Source organism: Medicago truncatula, chromosome 3 (assembly GCF_003473485.1).
Source record: "Medicago truncatula cultivar Jemalong A17 chromosome 3, MtrunA17r5.0-ANR, whole genome shotgun sequence".
NCBI lineage: Eukaryota > Viridiplantae > Streptophyta > Magnoliopsida > Fabales > Fabaceae > Medicago > Medicago truncatula.
This window is the reverse complement of record NC_053044.1, coordinates 56,323,954-56,341,977: the sequence shown is the minus strand read 5'-3', so window position 1 is coordinate 56,341,977 and position 18,024 is coordinate 56,323,954. Positions and strand designations below refer to the sequence as shown.

Genomic DNA, 18,024 nt, shown 5'->3' with positions numbered 1-18,024 from the left:
GAGGAGAGGTAGTTTTAAGTCATTTTTGACCTAGAATCACCCCTCTACATCTTTTTTCCCTTTTCTTTCAATCTAAATAAGTGGTTTTCACATCTATCAAGTTTTTCCTTTTGTGTCTTTTGGGATTTTGTCGTCTAAGTGTGGCGCTGTGTTGTTCGTCGTCTTGTGCGGCGTTTGATTTCGCGTTTTGTCGCGGTGTTTGTTCAGTTCCTCTTGAAAGATCTATATTAGTCAATTACAAATTCAACCAATGATTTGGACGTCAACGTTGCAGATCCGGAAGCATGGGTATTTCGGTGACTTAAGTTTTATCATATTATTTGTAGGCATTTTACCGTTGTATGCTATTAACTTGGCTGCTGTGAGTTTGTTCGCAGATTCACCCTTTACGTTTTTAGCGATGTTTGTATTTGATGTACTCTATCGATTTGAATGAATGAATATCGTTTTGTTTTTGTCAAAAATAAAATAAAATAAAAAATATATATATATATATATATATATATATATATATATATATATCGAAACCAACACGTCTTTTTTCCCTTTTCTTTCAATCTAAATAAGTGGTTTTCACATCTATCAAGTTTTTCCTTTTGTGTCTTTTGTGATTTTGTCGTCTAAGTGTGGCGTTGTGTTGTTCGTCGTCTTGTGCGGCGTTTGATTTCGCGTTTTGTCGCGGTGTTTGTTCAGTTCCTCTTGAAAGATCTATATTAGTCAATTACAAATTCAACCAATGATTTGGACGTCAACGTTGCAGATCCGGAAGCATGGGTATTTCGGTGACTTAAGTTTTATCATATTATTTGTAGGCATTTTACCGTTGTATGCTATTAACTTGGCTGCTGTGAGTTTGTTCGCAGATTCACCCTTTACGTTTTTAGCGATGTTTGTATTTGATGTACTCTATCGATTTGAATGAATGAATATCGTTTTGTTTTTGTCAAAAAATAAAATAAAATAAAAAATATATATATATATATATATATATATATATATATATATATATATATATATATATATATATCGAAACCAACACGTCCTATGAGTTAGATGAAAATTTTCTTTTTTAGGAAAAGAGTTAGATAAGAATATTATACCGTAGGGAGCCATATATTGACATTTTTTAAGGATATATTTACATTTTTTTTATTTTTTTGACAAAAAAAATTAAAAACGTAAATACATCCTTACATTTTTTAATGTTAAAAGTACACTTCCTACAAAGTTACATTTAATTTGTCAAATTATATTATATTTCGTACTTTAATAAAGTTTGAGAATAATTTTATTCAAATATTTTCATATATTTAAAATGTATTATATTATTAAGCGACAAAATTACCATGGCTACATCCTTCAAAAAAATTACCATGGCTACGATATTATATTTAGTTTTCAAAATTCAAATTTTATATTTTATACCAACTTAAATTAGTTTATATTTTAAATTTTTAATATAAATTTACTTTTTCTAATAAGCTAATAGTGTGTTAGACAAAGGCCCTGTTTGAATAAACAACTTATATTGATGCTTATAGCATTAGAGCTTACATTATAAGCTCTTATACTCAATAAGCTCTTTATGTTTGAATATGTACGCTAAAAAGTACTTACGTAAATTGAAGTGTTTGATGTGTCATTATATAAGCAATTATGAAATGTTAAAATATTTTTGATTTAAATTAGAGAATCAAACCACAATTTTGTTATGGAATTAAACGATTATTATAAAGTTGTTTAATTAACAATATTAAAATCTAGTAATAATTTTAACATACATATAAAAAAGAGTTAAATAAGCTTTTGGTTTCTATAAATATAGTCAATTTTATTTGTTAGTCCTTGTAAAAAGAATCACATGTTGTGGTCCAAAAAAAAAAAATCCAGCAAATAGTTTTAGTCTCTAGTAGATTAAAATTTGTATAATTATAATTAAACTCTGAAACTTTTGAATGTTTTTTTTACATACTTGTTTAAAACATTACAATAAGTTCCAAAAATTGATTTTTAAGCCAAAAGGAATTGGATTTAACTTGGTTGAGTAAGGTTAACTTCAAATCAACCTCTAACAACCTGGATTTAATGCAAAGAAATGTTGATTTGGAAAGAGAGAATAAGAAGCTGAAGAAATAACTCATAGAACAGAAGCTACTTTTGCTTGAATACAAGTCATCCATTGAAACTAAATTGGAAGAAGCAAGAGTGAGAGAAGAGAATTTGCTCAAGAGCAATGAAAATTTCAAGAAAGAAATGAAGCAGAAATAAGAAGAGACAAACAAGATGCTGAAATAGATGATGAAGATGTTCAGCAAACAACTTAGTTGCACATATTTTTTTTGCTTGTTTAGTTTTGTCTTAAGTTTCTTTGTTTAATAACTTCTGAACTTATTGTGCTTATAACTTCAATTTTTGCATCTGATCTTATTTTGCTTCTGAACAAGTTTTTGCGTTACTGATCAATTATTTTGCTTCTGAACTTAGTTCTTGCGTTATTATGTTTATGCTTTTAAAGTTTTTTTAATGCTCTGATATATATATATCTTGTGATTATAAAAATTTTCTCACAGTCTTTTTCTTAACTCTTTCTTTTTGTCTTTAGTTTTTATACTTTTTGTTGATGATAAAAGGGGGAGTAATGTATAGTATTTATAGGCTCTGAGCCCCATTAATTTAATTTTAATCAAGTTAAATTAATAGGACCTTCTTCTTATCTCTTAGTCTATTAATGTGAGATTATTCTGAGTGTTATTTAGTTCTTAAATGATGAATTTAATTAACATGAATAGAACTCAGGGGGAGCTTACAAACCTCACCTTGAAGTACTATTGCACTCAGGGAGAGCTTACAAACCTCAAACCCTTATAGTCAACTTGTTAATTAGATTAACAACAATTGCACATTTTAAATACTAATGTTTGTCATCATAAAAAAGGGGGAGATTGTTGGAACAAAATGTGTTTAACATTATCCTTTGAGAGTTTTGATGATAACAAGGTATTAAAAATTGTCAATTGGATATGCTAATATTTGTTCAAGTGTACAGGATCATAGACAAAAATTTGACATCTTAAAAAGGTTCTGGAAGAACAAAAGAGAGCTAAGGAATCAACAAAAAGGAAGCTTGAAGCATCTGAAGAGAAGTGCTCCTGAAGTAAAAGTGCTCCTGAAGTGATGACGTCATCAGAAGCAAGTTCATCAGAAGCATCTCATCAGAAGCTGAAGATCACCAGAAGCTGAAGTTCATCAGGAGATGCAAGACTTAAAGTTTCAAAGGCTGCTCAATGGATTTAATCTCGTCTAAGCATTGCAGAAGACTAGAAGAGTGAAGCAACAACTAATTTAAAGTATTTGAAGGCATTTGATGCTTGTTCTTTAAAGAGCGTTGACAAATTAAAATTGTACGAAGTATACAACCACTACCTCTACTACCCTGTTTTTGTCTCTGATACAAGACAAGAAAAACAGCTATGCCTGCAACGATGTTTTCTCTCAATTGGAATGGATTTGAAATTGATCCTTCATATGACAAACCATATCAGGCAAAAGATCATTGATGATTGATCAAAGCTTCAAACGACTCTATTTTGATGTACTGGCAATTCACAACGTCTCTTTCACACCTCTATATAAAGGAGTGAAGACTTAGAGAATGACAAAAGGACTCAACAACAATTTACTAGTGCCAAAACTCTGCTGAAATTTCTTAACAACTTTCATATCTTAGAAATTCTAGAGTCTTAAGAGTCTGTATCTGATTTGTATTGTGAACACCACTGATTGTATATCAAGTGTTCAACCTCAAACATTTTTCTTTGTAATTCTGTTTGATTAGAAGTCTCTTGCAGTTGTGCTTGAGCATTAGAAGTCTCTTGATTGTGTTCAGGAGCATAGGAAGTCTCTTGCAAAGTTTAGCAGTGAGCAGTTGTAATCAGATATTACATTTTTAGCGAACTCTCCTTGGAAGTGCAAGGGGGACAAGACTACTTCCGATTTGTGGAAGAAACCTGTATAATTGCTTTTTGTCTTTCTTTTTTCTCTCTCTCTCTCTCTCTCTCTCTCTCTCTCTCTCTCTCTCTCTCTATCTGTTTTTATCCGCTGCAAGTTAGTTCTGAACATCACTTCAAAAATAGAACTCTATCTGCTTGTGATCAGTGTTTTCAGCTTAGGAGAAAACGAAGAAAAAACTAACACAATTCAGCCCCCTTCTTGTGTTTTTCTCACCTTCATATTTATCTATTTAAGTAGTGATAATAAACAAATACAATATTCTTTCAAAAAAAAATAATAAACAAATACACTATTAATTTGATTATACACTATTAAACAAAATATATTTATCACGCCACAAAACTGTCATATATAACTTTCCACTATGTATATCTTGATTAATTTGTTCACATTTTCTGTTTTTTAATTGATTACTTTTTCACGTTATCTAGATTAGTGAGCATTCATGACAACATTTTGTAGCAGTTCCTATATCTATTCATTTTCGCGTTAAATAAATAATGGCTTGGGAAATCCTTTACAAATAAGCTTATTTTTTTAGTTTGAGTTAAGCTGAAAGAAGCTTTTTCGATTAAGAATTGAGTCGTGACTTTAATATCATTTTTTTCGTTGCATTGCATATATTCTCTTACTATCGTTTTTCTTCAGGTGTTAATATTAATTTCGTGACATTACATTTAATATGTAGATCTGCGTATCGGTGGCGATGACTTGAAGAATATGTGTTTGATTGAAATTGAAATGCTGCTTCAGGAAAACGGACGGTCGCTTAATGACTTCAAATCTATGCTCAGGCCAAACGCAGCAGACATGCCAACATTCACAAACAAGATTATCATTGATGAGCTAAATTACAACAAAGATGAAATGGAAAAGACACATGCTGATATGTTACTGATGCTGACTGATGAACAAGGAAGCGTGCAAGACAAGATCATGGAGTCCGTTGGTTCTGACGACAATGGTTTCTTTTTCTTATATGGTTACGGTGGTACTGGAAAATCCTTTATTTGGAAAAGTTTGTCGGCTGTTGTTAGATCGAAGGGGTTAATTGTATTGAATGTTGCATCCAGCGGTATAACGGCTCTTCTATTACCAGGTGGAAGAACCGCGCACTCGACGCTGACAGTCCTTATTGAGATTAATGAGCCGTCATCGCTTACGATGGAAAAGGATAATCCTAGGGTAGACCTGGTGCGTGCTGCAAAGTTGATAATTTGGGATGAGGCTCCAATGATGCACCGATGGTGTTTTGAGGCAGTTGACCGATCAATGCGTGATATCATGTCCAAGAATGATCCCCTAAACAAGTTTAGACCTTTTGGTGGAATGACAGTAGTTTTAGGTGGTGATTTCAGGCAGATATTGCATGTAGTCCGAAAAGGATCGAGGGAGGATATTGTTGATGCCTCAATCAATTCATCAAAGATACGAGCTTATTGTAATGTGTTGAGGCTTACTGTTAATATGAGATTGGGTGCATCTTCGGTACCTGTAGAGTAGGAAGATGGCAACGACGCTTCGGATGGGAATGGTGAAATGAAGGTAGAAATTCCTGAGATTTGCCGTTACCGGACACAACAAATCTGTTGATGCCACTTATAGACTTCGTGTATCCCGATTTGAATGATAACCTTGGTGACTCGCTATTTTTCCAAGAAAGGGGAATACCCGCACCAACGCTTGATTCAGTTGAGCATGTTAACGAATATATGATGTCACTGATTCCAGGTGAAGAGAAAGAGTATTTAAGCTCTGATTTTGTTTGTCGATCGGGTGAAAATTCTGATGTCCAAAGCGAGTGGTTCACAACGGAATTTCTTAATGGTACTAAGAGCTCTGGAATAAAAACAATATTTATATTAGACCATTGATTTTTTAAAAAAATAAAAACAAATAACAATCGGCATTTCATTAACCCAAACTATATTTATACACACCCGTAAAAAAATTAACGTTTGCATTCACAGACTAGGTGTATACATCTGACATTGACTATTATATAAAAAATACAAATTTTTTAGTTTTTATGATTAATAAAATACATTATGTCAACAAGTAATAATAACAGTACGTAAACGTTTTTTTGCAAAAATATTACATATGCTAAGTTTAAGAATGACTAAATCTTATACTACAAATAATTAGTATAAGTATAACTCCAAATACTTTAATCGTTATGTCCAATGTTTAGATATTTTAAAATAGGCTTAATTGCACTTTTGGGCCCCTATCTTTCCAAAAGTTGCGGTTATGGATCCCTAACTAATTTAAATACAAAACAGCCCCCTATGTTTTGATTCTTTGGCAGTTTTGGACCCCCAGTCCATTGTTGACTCGGTCAACGTTGACGTGGCACCCTAAGTGAGGTGCCACGTGTATTTTTTTTTTTTTTTTGCCTTGTGGTCCAAAACTGCTAAAGAATCAAAACATAGGGGTCTGTTTTGTATTTAAATTAGTTAGGGGTCCATAACCGCAACTTTTGGAAATATAGGGGTCCAAAAGTGCAATTAAGCCTTTAAAATATGGCTTAATTGCACTTTTGGACCCCTATCTTTTCAAAAGTTGCGGTTATGGACCCTAACTAATTTAAATACAAAACAGACCTCTATGTTTTGATTCTTTGGCAGTTTTGGACCCCCAAGGCATAAAAAAAATAAAAAATTTGACACGTGGCACCTCACTTGGGGTGCCACGTCAGCATTGACCGAGTCAACAATGGACCGGGGGTTCAAAACTGCCAAAGAATCAAAACATAGGGGTCTGTTTTGTATTTAAATTAGTTAGGGGTCCATAACCGCAACTTTTGGAAAGATAGGGGTCCAAAAGTGCAATTAAGCCTTAAAATATATACAAAATAAATAAAATTAAGATGATATTTTTTTCCATATCAAATTTAAATTATAACCACACTTATAAATTTAAGATAACATAATATAAAATCTATACATTTGATATTTTTTTTTTTTTATTTCCCGTGCTAGATAGGGCCACTATACTAGTTACACACAACGAAAGAGCTTCATGACAAAAATTAATTCCACCCATTCATTTGAAGCCTATCATGACTTGCCTACGAAGAAACCATTAAAATAATGTTTTTTTGGTAAGCCATTAAAATAATGTGGCAACAAGTTAGTAATAGCGGTGGAAAAACAATGATAAGAGTTTTTATTGAATAGCATAACACAAGATTTGTCAAAATAAAATACAAGCACAGAAATGATAAATGGACATAAATTTGATGACACAATATAGACACCGTATACACTGTTTATACATACACAAACTTTTTAATTGTTTTTTTCTGTTCCTTCCTTTCCCTGTACGTGGTTGCAACCTTTTTTTTCCCTTCCCTGCACACTGTAGAACAAATCTCTTGTGTATCAAACTCGTACGGTGTTTAACAATGGCAGATCTCATCCATTCCAACACCGCCGTAATCGTCTCCGTTGAAGAAATGACTGGCGACGACGTCTCCGTTATCAACGCCGGTGAATACGACCAGATTCCGAATGGAGAGAGTGAGAACGCACGGTTTTCCATGATGATGGCCGGTGACGTACCTCAAACGGACGTCGGGGGAGAGAAGACAGGTGAGGCGAAAACTCAGATTACAAAGGAGGAGGAAACTCAGATTGCAGCAACAAACTCATATTATCGCAGTGTCGCGGCGGTGATCGGTGGCTGGTTGGCGGTGTTGATTAAGGACGAAGTGTGGTGGAGAAATGATTTGAACAGTGTCGTGACGGGGAGAGTACTCGGAGAGAGAGAGAGGAAAGAGATTGAAGGTGGGGAGAAGCCACAAATCTGAATTTTAATGAGGGGAAATTACAAAACTATCCCTAGTGTCGTTTTTATGTTTGTATTTTGTGTCCATTTATCATTTCCGTTACAAGTATAAGTAACCTCCAATCACGGTTATAAGAAAATAAAATTACTTCCACAACAATTAATTTTTTAGATTTCACACAAATATAAGTCAATTTTAATAAAGTGTCCTTTTTGATATGTAGTGAAAAATCCAGTCAACTATCTACATGAAATGTTTTTGAATTAAAAGAAGGAAAATGTTAACTTGTGCTCAATTGGTACATGTTAAGAATTTCATTAATAGAAGTTATGCATTGAAAATTGTGTTAATTTATTGTGAAAAATATTTAATATTAATTTTTTTTAAAAAATTCTTACCACTAATGAAATGACATTAATGCTTAACATGTGTCATAAGAGCACAAGTTAACATGACCTTTAAAAGAATATTGTATGGATGGATGAAGTCATAATGATGACATTAAATATATCAAATATGTTAAGTTTTGCTTAACATAACGACTAAAACATTTTTTTCTTATAATTATAACATGATGTAGCAAATAATAGCCAGATTCATACTCCCTTCGTCTTAAATTGTATGACGTTTTGGGCATTTAATCCATATTAAGAAATGTAATTAATATTTTGTGGGAAAGAGATATTATGAGTTATTTTACAAAATTGTCCTCAATAAATGATATGAGAAAGATAAATGAAGGAATTGAAAGAAGAGAGAGTAATAAATAGTTAAGGATATAATAGGAAAAATAACATTAATTTTTCATTGGTATTGTAAAGCGACATACAATTTAGGACAAATATTTATTCCAAAGTGACATACAATTTGGGACGGAGGTAGTTTGTTTTATTAAAAAAAAGTACCATAGCGGTAATCAATAATGACCAACCCCTCTCTTCGTGTAAAATTACAAACCCTCCTATACATTACTTTCTGAATTTTATTTTTCCAACTGAATTCAATGCTCATCTACAATAGAAATATGTTCACTTACATTTAAATTACACCAATAAATATTTTAGAGAAAGAAGAACAAGGATATAAACTATAATAATACATAATGTAGTTGAAAATTAGAGTAGTTGGACCCAAACACCCTGACTTGGAACTTCTTGATGGACCACAAATAGTAAATAATATCCCGGAGGTGCAAGAATGGGTGAATTTGGTATTGCCACTTCAACTTGGTATGTTGATGTCGATTCTCCAACAACATTTTTACTACTACTCAATTCATCAAGCACCAACAACCTTTGATTCATTGAGAAAGAATGCGTGTTAAAAGACGGTGCATACATTGTCACTGACACCATGTTTTTCATCAATGTTGCCTTCACTTGAAACCGAACCTTCAATTTTTGAGCGTATTTCAATTTCGTTTGTGATTGGGGTGCAGGAAACACCATTATAGGACGCACATCATTGAATCCCAACTCTAAATACGAAGGTGAAAACGCTTCTAACCGAAGTTCAGTTGGAAACAAACGAGTAAAATTGTAATTTACATGAGGGTTGCTACCGGCAACAAGAACCCTACCGTCTCGTAGCAAAACAGCAGTTGAATGGTACATTCGTGGAATATCAGAAGGTTTTTGTAACTGAAATCTTGACCCAACTAAACTATTTGGTTTATAAAGAAACGGATTCAAAACCGGATTACGACCCGATTCCCAACCAGCAGACCCCACAGCTGCACCATTAATCAACAAAACGTCGCCGTTAGGAAGTAAAATCATGTCACTCATAACTCTTCCACCTGGCATAGTTTCCATAACCCAACTCGGATTCGGGTCGGTTATTTTTAGCCGACCACATGTATTCAAAGCTCCGATAAAACTACCTTGTAATGTTTTTTCATAAGAACCTTTTGGAGCTCCACCACAAATCATTACCTCAGCTTCAACTAAAGGGTTTTGTAAGTTTCTTAGAGGAAGCAAAGCCGCAGAACCTGAACTAGGATAACTTCTAGGATCTCCACCTGGTATTGTAGGGTACGTTTTAACAACCTTGTTGCTGTTATAATCAAACAAAATAGCACGGTTATTTGCAAAGATGAAAAGATTTCCATCTACATTGAGAAAAACAAACGGGTAAAGATTGTTCTCAGCGCTTGCATCATTTGTTTGTACAAGAAATGGTAAACTGTATGTGTTCTTTGCTGTAGCATCTTTCTTTGGATAAAACTCATAGTTGAATTGTCTTCTTCCTCCAATGATAATTTGTCTTCCATCTGGTAGCTTGTGATTGGTCGCATACCTATTAGAGATATACTAATGAATTATTTTCTATCAAACTAAGGTAACTCGTAATTCTTTCAAAAATAAGAAATATAAGTAAAAATTGGTCAAAGAAAATTGTACCAAAAAAAAAAAAATACTAAGAAATGTTTTTCTATCCAAATCAAAATAATTAAGGTGACTAGTAATTCTTTTAAAGCTCACCGTTAATCTAAACATGCACTTACCATCTTCTGGCTGAGAGGCTGGCGTTGAATTCTTGCCAATCACAATTTGGACATGGATTGAAGGTTCTAACGCTACGGTCTCCATCGTTGAAACCACCGGTTTGGATAAGAGTTCCGTTGGGATTGACGGAACCGGAGGAACACCAGATGTTGGTTTGGATGAAGAGTGGTCGGAATGTATTAGAAAAGACGTCATATTCAAGGGAGTGAGCAGTGCAATCATTTTTCACAGCTTGCTCTTGTGGGTTAACACGGCATCTACCGTTGGGTAAAGATAAGTTTGAGAAGCCAAAATCTGTACGGTCAAAAATGATGACACGGTCGTTGTGTAGTAATTGCATATGCATGGCTACAATGCCAATGTTGTTTTGTAAGAGCTGCCATTGTCCACCAGCGGCTATAGCTGGAGATGGAATGGTGAAGGTGGTTGATATTATAATAATGAGAGGGATAAGAAGATGAATGGGGAAAAGTGAATGAGTCATTTAATTTGGTGGTGGGTTTAGTTTATGTGTGGATTTCTATCTTTTTCTTTATGAGTCTGTGACAGAACTGTGAAATGGCGTTGGGTGCATCAAGCTAGCTAGCTAGGCTTTAAATACAGATGAGGTGAGGATATTGATTGGGTGACGAAGAAATAATACTTCTCTTCTCTCACACGCAAGTGCATGCACGCGTTGGACAATCTTCTCCTCTTAGAGAAGAGAAGAGAAGGTGATGTTTTTGTTCTTGTTTGAAAACAATTAATTAGACAAATGATTGGTCGTTGCAGCTTGTTATTGTTTTGTTTTTTAAATTGGTTTTTTCCCCTACACGTTTAAGTTTTAAAAACTAAAGCAATTTCCAGGTTGTGATGATGTGAAGCTCAGGGGTAAGTTAAGTATCTCAATATATTAGGCTCTTGAAGCTGGCTCAATCCATGCTTTATTTTAGTTATTTTAGAATGAGTCCTCCATTTGTTAACTTATCAACACAAAGTTAAACTACCTTCCAAATGGAAGTCTTTAATCCAACTCCCATTTTTTATTTTCAACAACTGTGTATATGTTGGAATACATCATACCAGATATTTGAATAACTACAAATAATATAATTAATATTCTCATTGTTATTATTTTGTTAATGTTTCTATCTATTATTTTGAACGTGTACGTACTTCTGTATATTAAATGTTTAGCTCATATTTCTTATACATAAAAAAATTTGCTCCCTAATTTATTCAGGAAGACTTAGTTGCTACCATGTTCCTTAATTACTATTATAAAATATTCAAATGCACAAAATATTATACATCGTCAATTAATCATTTGTTCATTATCTTTCAAAAAAAAAAAAAATTGTTCATTAGAAACACTTAATTTTCTAATTATATTTAAAGTTACATAATTCTCGTGAACTTAACTCAGTAGATAGAACATTGCATGATATATATATATATATATATATATATATATATATATATATATATATATATATATATATATATATATATATATGGATGATGTCAAATCTCGGACATGTCACTTTAAAATCAGCTCAAATTTAACAAATAGCTAGAGTGTGCGTTTAAGTATTGTTTGAATTGCTTAAAAAAAAAAAAAAAGGTATTGTCTGAATTAATGGCCTACTTATACTATAAACACACATGCATCCATGACATTACCGGAATAGCTTTAGCAAGCTTTACCTAGCACACACACATGCATGAGTTCATGTTTGTAGCTTTCCTCGCTCCTTCTTTGAGTTCATGCATTAAATTTTATCAATACGTTTTCGTTTTCTGACAAAATTTGTATAATCCCTTGAGCTCACTTTTTATAAACACTTCTATAAATCTCAAAAGTTTTATAGCATTTTGATCAATAGAACCTCTATTTATTTTAATTTTTATAGAGATTAAAACTATTGATGAAAATATTACTGTGAGTAATTGATTTTTTTTTTACTATGAGTTGCTTATTTATTAGTAAAAACTTAAGAAAATACAAATTGACCTCAATTGAGATTATCTTCATTAATTTACCCGACACGGATAGTTTTGCTTCCACATGGGTGAAGGACTTGATTGGTCCCATGTACCCAAAGCAGCGCGTGGGCCCGATAGTTTTGACAAAGAACACATGCATGAAAGATATGGCCGTGAGAAGAGACAAAGTTCAATCATATTATTTCTTTCTTTCTTCACTACTTTCTCACTTCAAATGTTGTGTTTCTTTGTCCATTCTGCCTTCATGTTGTTCCCATTGAAAAAGGAAAAAAAAATATGGTACTCATACAATTTCAACATGCTTAATTGTTCATCACTGTCGGGCCAAATGACATGGGATAGGCGACATTAATGTTGAAATTACTCTCTTGGTTGATAGGTGTGAGAATAAATGGTTTGGTTGAGTTGAGGCATTTTTTCTGAACCTTCAGTACAAAACTTTGTAGTACTGATTACTTTTTTGACTCAATTCAGAGATTTTAAAAAATCACAAGTAACAATAATATTTTTTTTTTTTGAAAGGCAGTAGTAACAATAATTTTTTTAATAACTAAGGTGCACAATATCATAAAATTTTGTTTTACTAGTACATGGCCTATTGTATTAAACTATTCAAAGTCATGTCATTTTTTTATATTTAATTATTTTGACGACAAATAACGTTAGATATATTCCTTCAAAAAAATAACGTTAGATATATGAAATATATAAAAAGAGGTTATTTTATAGTAAAACTTATTTAAAAACATTTTAATTTTATTTGTGAAAACAAACAATTTGGTTTAAAGTAATAACAAAAATATTACTCCTACATTATTGATAAAGGTTTCCGGTTATTTAAAAAGGGTTTCCTTGTACATGATAGCTAATAAAACTCCATTAGAAAATATTTGTTTTCATCAAATCCATTAAAAAGAAGTTAATGAAGACATATGTGGATCAATTGGTAGCTATTAGGGATATTATGTGTAAGAGCTGTAGTTCAAACCCTAAATTCCCCACTTCTCCACACATAATGTGTGTGAATCTAGTCACTAGACTACCTGATAAAAAAAAAAAAAAAAAGGTATTCTAAAGCACTAGTGTAAGAATTGTGAAGTTCATGAGCGATCGTGTTTATATGCTTTGATTCATGGAGTGGTTACTTGTGACAAATGTTATCCTCCTACTGTTTTGAGAGTGGCATGACATCAAAAGGTTTAAAAAGAAAGAAAAGATCCAAGTCCAAACTTTTATATATACTAATTATGTCCGTGTTAACCTTTTGAAAACTTAAGCAACGAGGATTGAGAACGTGATGTATATTATAGCTTAGTTAGGATGCCTCACCATTTCCTGTTGGTTGCATCTTTTCCTATTTTTTATAAAATTGTTAGTTGCACATTTAACAACCAAAAGAAAACAAGTACATTTAAAAAAATGGAGAAAAAGAAATCTATTATTCAGCCCTCTCTACTTCTAGTTCACTCACATGAACTCAGTTCCTAATTCAATTTTTACCACGTCCTACTTTATGTAGTAAAAATAATAGAATATTACGTCTAGCTTAGCTTAGTTCGTATAGACATCACATTATTATATGTAAAGATCGAAGTTCGAACATCGAATTCTCATGAGAAAAAGATCCTGGTAATTTGGAGTTCGACGGAGAGATAAATAAAGTATGACAAAAAATTATTTCACTTAAGAATCGAACTCAAATTCTCCTGAACAAATTGTTTTTGGTGGTCCTTATCAATCACTGAAGACCAATTGTTTGGTTTAAAAGGTGAATTACAAGCCACTAAATTACTTAGGTAATCATAGATTATCAGTAAATCAACCTCATGAATAAAGAAACATGTAACCCTAATTTGATACGTAAATTAATAAATGAATATCATCATAATATTATTTTGAATGAAAATCAATTATACAGATAGAGATTGAGTACAAGTGTAATTCAATCCATTACAAGGTTAAAAGATATTTAAGAGAAAAAAAAACAAATAACAAAAAAAAAAAATAATAAAAGAAAACTAGATCCCGAAAACAACATACAAGATAAATCAAGTTAAAGATTGAAAAAATCTTTCAAAATTCTCTCATCAGACAGAGATAGGGTTCTATTTACTCACTCGTAAAAAGTTTATGAAGACTTGGGGTCTTATCCAAAAACAACCGATTCATAAAGAGAACTTAATTCAATTCATCATTTGCTCATCATTTCATGAAAATAACATAATAACTACGAGAATGGGACTTAATTCAATTCAAAAACCACTTATTTATCACAGAATATAACATCATTTCACGACTTTCAAATTAACCACAGGAAGTCATGATAAATCATTGGAACAAAAGACTAATTAAGAAATGAATTAAATAAAGTAGGCGACTTAGTTAGACAAAGTCTCAAATCAAAAAAAATATTTGAACACACAATACAAATAAAAAAAATAAGGAATTATATAATGTTAAATTAGGTGACTATTTTTTTTATATGATTTTATAAAACAGACAATCTTTTTTTTTTTTTTTTTGAAGAGGCAAAAATGAAACATATATTAACAATAAAAGCTTCGTTCCTTCCGCACAAGGAGTGTTAGAAGGAATCAAGCATAATTACAATAGAATTCAGTCAAAGGCTCAATAACAACAAAAAAAACAACTACCCTATACCTAAACACGGTAACGGGCAAGCAAACTAATTATGAACCCCTAACTCATGAACGAAGTTAGCTGCCTTCAACCACCAGAAAGAATGGTTCTGAACCTGTAAGAACAACTGATAAATAGTATTTTTTGTATTGTTGAACTGCCTATTATTACGCTCAGTCCACAACACCCACACACAAGCCAACCATAATAATTGCATAAAAGAACGTTTTTTAGCCGCATGACCTAACAGATAAGAAAACTGAACAAAGTGGTCAACAACATCAAAAGGGTCGACCCCAGTGACTCCAATCCAAGCTCGAACATACTGCCATAAGTTTCTAAATATAGGGTAGGAAACAAATAAATGTTGAACTGTCTCCACCTCCCCACAACCAGACACACACAGATGCGCATCCTGAACCAAGATCCCACGAACCGCCAAGTTAGTCTTAGTTGGCAACCGATTCCGAAGAAGCCTCCAAGCAAGAATAGAAACCTTTAGCGGAACATTTTTGTGCCACACCAAATTTGAAGCCTCATCAACAGTAGAATTACCACATGTAGTCAACATATCATAAACAGAACAGACAAAATATTTTCCTGAATTGTCAAGTCGCCATTTCCATGCATCAAACTGTGAGGCCTGCAAAGTAACGTTAGCAAGCAACCTAGAACACTCCACTACTAAAGCCTCCTCCCAATCCCATAAACTCCTCCGCCACTTCCACGCCTCACCACCCTCCGCCCACCCCAACACAAACATATCCTCCACCGTGCTAAGTTTATTGACACTTAAATCAAATAAGTGTCTAAACCGTACCGACAACGTAAAACCACCTAACCACGGATCAGTCCAAAAATAAGTATTTCTACCATTCCCCAACACTTTGGAGACGCAGCTACTAAACCATTCACCGTCCACTCCCCCACCACCATCACGCACGCGTTGAAGGTCGCGCCACCAACCTGAAGCCCTCCGCCCCCCATCCTTCAAAACACCACCCTCCTCACCGTAACGGGCCACTAACACCCTATACCACAACCCCTCTCTATCAACTAACATTCTCCAACACCACTTCCCTAGAAGAGCCAGATTAAATTCACTCATTCTTCTCACCCCAAGCCTCCCTCCTCCTTTCTAACACAAATAGATTTCCAACTATTCCATGAGATTTTCCTATGATCCTCACTTCCCCCCCCCCCCCCCCCCCCCCCCCAAAAAAAAAAAAAAAATTATTAAACATAGATTCAATAGAAGAGATTATACCTGATGGAGCTTTGAAGAAGGAAAGGGCATAAACAGGTAGAGAAGACATGACAGACTTTATGAGAATCAAGTGGCCTCCAAACGAAAGAAAACGAATCTTCCAAACCGACAACCTCTTCGCAATACTGGCAACAGGATCCCAAAAAGCTAATCTCCTAGCATCACCTCCAACAGGAAGACCCAAGTACATAAAGGGAACCCGTCCCACCCTACAACTCAACGTTGTGGCTGCTGCCCCCAAACAAGAGACTCCAATATTAACACCAAATAACATGTTTTTATGGAAGTTCACCTTTATTAAACCAGACACGCCTTCGAATAACACCAAAACAGCCCTTAAAGTACGAACATTCGCCCAACTTTTCTCACCCAACAACAAGGTATCATCAGCAAATTGCAAATGGAAAACAGACACCCCATTATGCATACCAAAACGATATCCAATAAACATATTAGAATCCACCACCGCCTTCATCAAAACATTAAGACCCTTCGCCACCAAAAGAAAGAGAAATGGAGACAAAGGATCTCCCTGCCGTAACCCACACTTTAAAGGAAACTCCGTCGTACGGCTGCCATTGACAAGCACAGAAGCTGAAGCCGTGCCTACACATTCTTTAATCCACTTCCTCCACAAAGTTGGAAACCCCATTCTAGTCATGACGTCTCCAAATAATTCCAATCTATCGAATCATAAGCTTTCTCAAAATCCACTTTGAACAAGAGTAATTCTTTCTTCAATTTTTTAGCTTCGTCCACCGCCTCATTTGCAATCAGAAGACCATCCAATATCTGCCTATTTTGAATAAAAGCGGACTGAGACTCTGACACCACCTTATCTATCACACACTTCAATATGTTAGTAAGAACTTTAGCAAGAACTTTATACAAGCTCCCCACCAAAGAAATTGGGCGGAAATCAGAAAGTTTTTGAGGACTCTCCACCTTTGGTATCAAAGCGATGAAGGTACTATTAATTCCTTTAGTAAGCTTGCTGTTCCTATGAAACTCTCCAATAAAACGCATAATATCACCACTCATCGCCGACCAAAAGTTCTTAATAAAGCCAAAATGAATACCGTTGAAAATTGGTCTGTGCAATGAAGAATAGAATCCATATAAATAATAAAAAAGATAAATGACTAAAACTGAAGATAATTCATGAAAATAATAGTATTGTTTATTTAATTATTGGTTGACCGAATTGTAACAAAGGTATCCCACATCAATGCATTGCATGGGTTTTAAGTTGGTAAGTTCACAATGATTGAGTCTTTTTTTAAGGGACAATGATTGAGTCTTGATGGGATGTGATGTTTTGAAAATCAGACTCATCAATGAATCGTTTTGGATTGAGCTAGCTCACAAGTCACAACTTATTGAGATTTGCTGTCCAATAGAAGCCTTAAAATTATTTATTTGATTGAAAAAAATTGATCCATAGTTATAAAAATAATCGACTGTAAGTTACAACCCAATCGAAAACAAATTTGAGGTGTGTGTTGCACAATTTTCACTCGTTGATGGCTCTGGTCATGCAAATGTGGGATTGAAATATAGTTAGTTGTCAGATAATCTTAATTTCAATTGTTAAACGTTAGGTCTAACACTTTGAAATGACTTTAACACTTTTTTTGGAGACATAAATATTGTCTAACAAATAAAGTAATCAAAGATGCACTCTCATATATTCTTGTGTTTGTGAAGTGCATTTGCCATTACAAAAGGCTGCCTTAGTTCTCTCTCTTTCAAAGATAGCCATTAGCCACACTGTAAAGGGAAATAACTCGCTACTTTCTTCACTAATTTTGGTCAAGGCA

At 33.6% G+C, this 18,024-nt stretch overlaps 2 protein-coding genes across 3 annotated transcripts; both read right to left on the bottom strand.

Moving 5' to 3' along the window:
* Window positions 1-8,660: 8,660 nt before the first annotated feature.
* On the bottom strand, window positions 8,661-10,892 carry LOC25490249 (aldehyde oxidase GLOX). Of its 2 annotated transcripts, XR_005645375.1 has the most exons (3): window positions 10,311-10,892; window positions 8,854-10,102; window positions 8,661-8,818 (listed from the first exon to the last, which is right to left on the bottom strand). XR_005645375.1 is itself a non-coding variant. In XM_013606742.3 (2 exons), the coding sequence occupies exons 1-2, from the start codon at window positions 10,793-10,795 to the stop codon at window positions 8,920-8,922; spliced, it is 1,668 nt and encodes a 555-aa protein (XP_013462196.1). In that variant the 5' UTR covers window positions 10,796-10,892; the 3' UTR covers window positions 8,661-8,919. The 2 variants fall into 2 exon arrangements, 1 of the variants encoding a protein (XP_013462196.1); XM_013606742.3 differs by having other exon boundaries at window positions 8,661-10,102.
* Window positions 10,893-14,983: 4,091 nt separating this feature from the next.
* On the bottom strand, window positions 14,984-16,856 carry LOC120579628 (uncharacterized). The gene is made up of 2 exons (XM_039832123.1): window positions 16,311-16,856; window positions 14,984-16,075 (listed from the first exon to the last, which is right to left on the bottom strand). Exons 1-2 carry the CDS (start codon window positions 16,854-16,856, stop codon window positions 14,984-14,986), a joined length of 1,638 nt encoding a protein of 545 aa, XP_039688057.1.
* Between the last annotated feature and the right edge of the window lie 1,168 nt (window positions 16,857-18,024).